General features: G+C 44.2%; 3 protein-coding genes across 3 annotated transcripts in view; all 3 read right to left on the bottom strand. All coding sequences in view use genetic code 11, as the record gives it.

Moving 5' to 3' along the window:
• The window catches only part of EGR_05538 (Tripartite motif-containing protein 65), a gene marked incomplete at both ends in the record, with an annotated part of 5,029 nt that extends 1,190 nt beyond the window's left edge, over window positions 1-3,839 (bottom strand). Inside the window, 3 exons of the mRNA XM_024494787.1 lie at window positions 240-469; window positions 3,243-3,504; window positions 3,540-3,839. Of these exons, the coding sequence (XP_024350835.1) occupies window positions 240-469; window positions 3,243-3,504; window positions 3,540-3,839 (792 nt within the window). The remainder of the gene's footprint in view (window positions 1-239; window positions 470-3,242; window positions 3,505-3,539) is intronic.
• A 42-nt stretch (window positions 3,840-3,881) lies between these two features.
• Window positions 3,882-4,259, bottom strand: EGR_05537 (Postreplication repair E3 ubiquitin-protein ligase; the record flags this gene model as incomplete). The annotated part of the gene is made up of 1 exon (XM_024494786.1): window positions 3,882-4,259. The coding sequence occupies one exon, from the start codon at window positions 4,257-4,259 to the stop codon at window positions 3,882-3,884; it is 378 nt and encodes a 125-aa protein (XP_024350834.1).
• Window positions 4,260-4,438: 179 nt separating this feature from the next.
• EGR_05536 (hypothetical protein) overlaps window positions 4,439-5,598 on the bottom strand; it is a gene marked incomplete at both ends in the record, with an annotated part of 4,925 nt that continues 3,765 nt past the window's right edge. Inside the window, 2 exons of the mRNA XM_024494785.1 lie at window positions 4,439-4,555; window positions 5,345-5,435. Coding sequence (XP_024350833.1) covers window positions 4,439-4,555; window positions 5,345-5,435 — 208 coding nt within the window. The remainder of the gene's footprint in view (window positions 4,556-5,344; window positions 5,436-5,598) is intronic.

Here is a 5,598-nt window from a genome sequence, read left to right as displayed (position 1 = left end):
TGACTTTGGGTAGCCATCAGATTCGCATGGCGGGACTGGGTCCTTTGAAAAAAAATAAGAGGATCAGGAAATAATGCGACGACGGATCAGTAGACGAATGTTACAGAAGCAGTTAATGCCTAACGCCTACGATGGTTCTTGAAATGAATCGACATTACAATGTGCTCAGTTATGAGGTAGTGGGGGCCATGATCTTAAAGGAGTCAAAGAGGGAAAAATAGACGTGATGCCAGACTTACATTACTCTTGGCTGAGAGCAATTTCACGGCCTGCAGGTTGCGTCGAAGATCGGCTTTGCCAAAGGCCTTGCGGCAGGTTGGGCAAAACCTCCCCCTATTTCTCACGAAATCCGTGAGGCAAGAAAAGCAAAAGGTGTGCTGACAAGGAGGCATCACAGGATGTTTTAACTCTCCGCGGCAAATTGGGCACTTCAAAATGGAATCGTCCATACTGATGCACTTCCAGCCTACTGAATAATGCAAATAAGAAGAGAGGAATTAGTACTGAAAGTGAAAGTGGTGGAGACAGAAAACACTGATGTTATTAAAATGCTGGTCAAGTAAACGAAAATTGAGAAAATTCATGCAACACAGAAAGCCGCAATTACCACAATGAATGTCATAGAAAAATTAAGTAATCAAACTGAGGTGCACCCGTGAGTGCGATTTAACTGGCAATAAATTACAATGCGGAGGAAATTTGCTTTAATAATTGCTCTAACAACCATGCAACAAGTACCGCATGAGTCATGGAGGGCAGTAATCTCTTGTTTAAAAGACTGAAACTAAAACTTGTAGCAAAACCCCAAAAATAAGGGCCAGAACAACCAAAATGACACCGGTGCGAACCCAGGAACTACAAAACAGCGACTGAATTAAGCGCTCTACTGAATGACTTATTTGAATTCGGGCACCTAGCTCAAAAATGACTGACGATAACTTGTTGTTAAAGTATTATTTTTCGTAAATAATCTAAGGACAAAAACTCTTGACTTAAATGCTTTTACTGCAACAAGTTTTAGCGCGATCTTTTCTGCCTACTACAGATGCATTTCTCGTCTTGCAAGTTTCAATGACAATAGTTGGGAACGCATGCTCACTGCTCTGTAAACGCATTGCCAGCACCATCAGACATTAGGTCCTGCCCCTTGACCACGCAATACACTGAAGTGCACGTCAAACAAACCTCCTAGAACCCAAAAATCACCCCTGGACGTTCTACGACTGCCTTTGAAACTCCAGAAATGCAGTCCACCCACCGTCCGCACTCTCTCCCTGACCTTTGAACCCTTGAAACAAACAGATTAATTGGGTGAGAACATCTCTATTGGCAGTCCTTATAGCGAGGACTAAAGGTTAGCCATGTGCGAGTTAGGAATACTCCTCTACCTCGGGGATTTCTGACGACTGTTCGTTACGCGATTCGGTCCCCTGAACGCTCCCCACCTAAAAGGTACATTCAAACAAAATATGCGCCAAATAGCTTGCTTTGTCTTTCTAAGCACCGTCACTGGTGCCTCCCTTGTGGGTGGTCCCCGTATATGCCATCAAAGGTGTTTCCCCTCTTCCATCAGTATGCAAACTTACCTTTTCTAACCGACTGGCGGTGTACTTCTACATGGACACATTATATCGTGACGAACAGTGATTGACTGAGTACGGAGTTGTGCGTTACCGATGCAGCAGTTTGTAAGTGAGACAACCTTCATTACTCTGAATGCATCTTTGCTTCACGGCTGATAGAACTTGCGGTGTATTCCTGATGAGGGAATTGGCCTGTACACTTGTACTAGGTCTCCCCTCTAGACGTTAGCTTAGCTGTGTTGGTCTTAATATTTCTTTGTAATATGCCTTCTTTCAGTCGCAGTACGCGCGCTGGAGCATTGTTGATTGCTACTTCCGCGTTTGGTTAGAAGATATCGATAGGTACATCTCATTTCACAGTCTGTAAGCATCTTGAACGGTGGATGGACTGTAGCCCTGTAGGCAAGGAGGACTTGTCCTGGGCTTAAATTTCAGCCTTCCAGTTGTGCACCACCAGTGAAAGCCTTCGGACCGCGATTCGTTCTTTCCATCTGCCCATTGCCCTTCTGATGTCCCGACATAGTGCACATCTTGGAAATCCCGAAGGTCTTGCATGGTTACGTAAAGAAATTAGGGCCTTGACCGCTATGCTCTCAAATATCTCTACCGAGGACTAAAATGTCATCTTGATAAATTATATAATGTTCGAAAAATAAGCCGGTTGGTACGGAAATTCATAAAGCGCGTCTGGCAATACAAAAGCTGTCCTTTCTCTGTCCGTTTCTGCCACTTCCACATGCTTCCATCCCGATTTTAAATCTAGCGTGAAGAACTAGTTTGACTCGTGTGAGGAGTCTAACGAACTGTTAGTGTGGGGTAATGGGAAGGCGTCTTTCTTCGTTACTGCGCTCAACTTCCTACGGTCGACGCACAGCCGTAGACTTCCGTCGTCCTTTACCAGAGTACTCAGAGGGACCCATTGTGACTGATGACTTTCCGACCTCGTCTCTAATTATCTCTTCGACCAGACGACTTATTTTTCAAGTGGAGGAGATGGTATGCGCTTGGGTGGTTGCCAGATGGTCTTGGCTCCGCCGGTACCTGTCGCGTGCGACACGACACTTGTTAGTCTCAGCTTAACGCTTTGCCATGGGAAAGTATTTGGGTACCTAATCAGCAACTCGCAAAGCTGTTTCCTCTCGTTATCAGTAACGTGAGTCAGCTGTGCACAAAGGTCATTCAAGTTGTTCATGAGAATGGCTGTGGCTTCAAAAAGAGCGCTGCAAATGTCATCGACGTCTTCCTTCGGTAGCGAAAAAGCTGTATTGGCTTCAGTGCCTTGGCGAATGAGGAAGGTTCCTCCACAAAAGTCACGACAGCTTTGGCGCTATGTAGGAAATGAGCGCCGAGAGTTACGATCAAAGCCAATTCTGGGCGTATTACAATTCTCACTACTCAGGTTTACTTGCCTATGCGGACCTTTAACAACGTCTTCTCCTCTACTATCATCCTCTTTCCTTCCGCTGTACGTAATCTTGTCGACGAAGAAGCGATCCTAATCTTGTGACAATGAGTAGGGAAGGCCTAAAGAAGTACTATTGACTAGCTGTGCCGAGTCAAGAAGGAAACTGCATATACGTCCTTCTAGTATGCCTGGAGCTTCCTAAAATGAATAAAAGACTTTTCGGAACAAACAGAATAAGGAAAAGGAGGGCTCACCTGATCTTGGGGTATAACGCAAAGAGGCACGATATGAGGGTGCTGGATTCGACCGTCTGCTGGGAATGTTGTAATGCGGGATCTTAAGCAACTCCTGACGCTTCTTGGTCGCGAACTTGACTAGCTGGCTGAGGGAGTTGGTCTTCATGCCGCAGAGTTCCTCAACCATAATGGGTGGTCGAACTCCGTGTTTGAACTGGACGACTATCCATCCAGTGACTTTGTTTGGGGGTGATCCACGGAAGGCTCGTTCTGCTAGAAGCTGAAGGTTCTTCGCATACTCCTCGTCATCTTCACCCACTTTTTGGCAGCGATAAAAAAGTCTCTGGCAAGAGTCTGCTCTTCCTGGTCAATGACGAGTTGGGATAAGGTGTCGCAACACTGTTCTAGGTTGGTGTCAGGGGTGATGCCGGCGTCTATTGCAGCCAAAAACAGGTCTTGGGGGAGAGCGCGAAGAATCCGAAGTATCCTCTGACGTCGAGGGTAGAGAGGAAGGTTAAATTTGACGAGTTTAAGCCACACTTCGAAGTCCATATCGTCCTTAAACGGGGGGAGGTCAGCCAGCGCTGCCACCAGTGTACCAGATTCATCGCCCATCTCCTCCTCCTCCTCGGCCTCCAAACCCTTTGAACGAACAGATTAATTGGATAAGGTTGTTTTATTGATAATTTTTTGAGCAGAGAATAGAGGTTTTGGAAGAAGAGTAATATTACGAAAAGTGATCAGTTTTGAGGTAGCAAGAGCCAAGATCACGGTGAAGCTAAAGATAGGAAATAGAAATGATACTTGGTTACATATCAGACTTATACCACTCTTCGCTGAGAGCAACTGCTCAATGTGCAGACTACGTCGAAGATCCTCTTCAGCAAAGGCCGTTCGGCAGATAGGACATTTTTCCCCACTTTCTCGTATGTACTTCAAGATACAAGAAAAGCAAAAGGCATGCTGGCAAGGGGGCATCACAGGATGTTTGAATTCGTCGAGGCAAACTGGACACTCCAAAATAGATTCATCCATAGTGGTACACTTCCAGCTTACTATGAAATAAAAAAGGACTCAGTAGTAGAGGAAGACGTGAAGGAAACTGAACACAATGGCGCCATCCCATCGCTGCTCAAGTACACTTAAACTGGGAAAATCATGCTACATAGGAGTCCATAATTACCGCAAAGAACATCCTAGAAGAAATTAAACAATCAATCTGAGGTGCACTCGTAAATAAGATTTTGCACACCAGGACCATAATACAAAGGAAGGTTTTCTTCGATGGCCTTAGAAAATAATGAATACAACTGTTCTTCATGGGGTGTAGGCTGAACAATCTTAAAGCAGTAACAAGTGTGCAACAACCACTGAACGAGCCATAGAGGACGGTACTCCCTAGTTCAAAAGGTGAAAAGCCAGAGCACGTAGAAAAAAAAAAAAAAAACAAAATAAAGGTTAAAAGACATTCAGATAATGATAACCCAAGTCCGGGTCTACGAAACGGCCAAATCAAGCGACCCATAAAGGGCCTTACGAGAATCAAATTGAGCACCCTGACAAATGCTTTATGGGAAATCGGGCGCTAAACCAAAAGAGCAGTAGGCTTAGATTCGTCCCAAAGTATTAATTTAAATTATTGACGTTATTAATTAAAGATGTTTTAAAATGGCGCTTCTGTTGCTGGTGTAATGCTAACAATATTATCACCCTTCCTGTCCAATATTTATGAGCAACTTAGCAAGTATATAAAAATATCTGTGAAGATTAAACTACACGTATGCGCATCGTTCCACAAACCCTCATGATCTATGCCACCAAAACGCCAAATTCTGGTCTTAGTTGTATAACGCATTGGCGTTCATATCAATGGAGTACTTTGAATTTGGATCGTTTTATAAAAACCTGTTAATAACTCTCAAGACAATGTAGCTGCCCAAGACTTCTCTGACGACAAAACAAGACACAATACTTGGACATAATATGTATTGTTGATGAGGAAAAGAGATTAGGGCTACTGTCATGGCCAAGAGGTCCCGCTGCCGGCTGAGGTACAGTGGCAGAGCCTATAAGCGGCCACTTAGCGAAACCGGGAGTCAAACAGGCAATTTGAGAATAACATCATGTCCCGGTTTTAATTCATAGGCTTCTGAACTTTGTAAACTCCAGATGTAGGAAAGAATGGGAATACGATTTAAACGGAAATTTGATCTGTTTCAAACCACATTAAAATGAGCACATCTTTATGCCATAAATCCCTTCCACGCAACACAGGGGTGTACTGTCCCTCATTACAAGCTTATGAAGTAATGACCCTAATAATAAATCGTTTTCCGGTACTTTTCCTCCGAATTTTGAAATACCAGCATTTTAC

This window comes from Echinococcus granulosus, assembly GCF_000524195.1.
Source record: "Echinococcus granulosus chromosome Unknown EG_S00041, whole genome shotgun sequence".
Taxonomy (NCBI): Eukaryota; Metazoa; Platyhelminthes; class Cestoda; order Cyclophyllidea; family Taeniidae; genus Echinococcus; species Echinococcus granulosus.
Note: the sequence above shows the minus strand (reverse complement) of the source record. Positions and strands in the feature narration are given on the sequence as shown.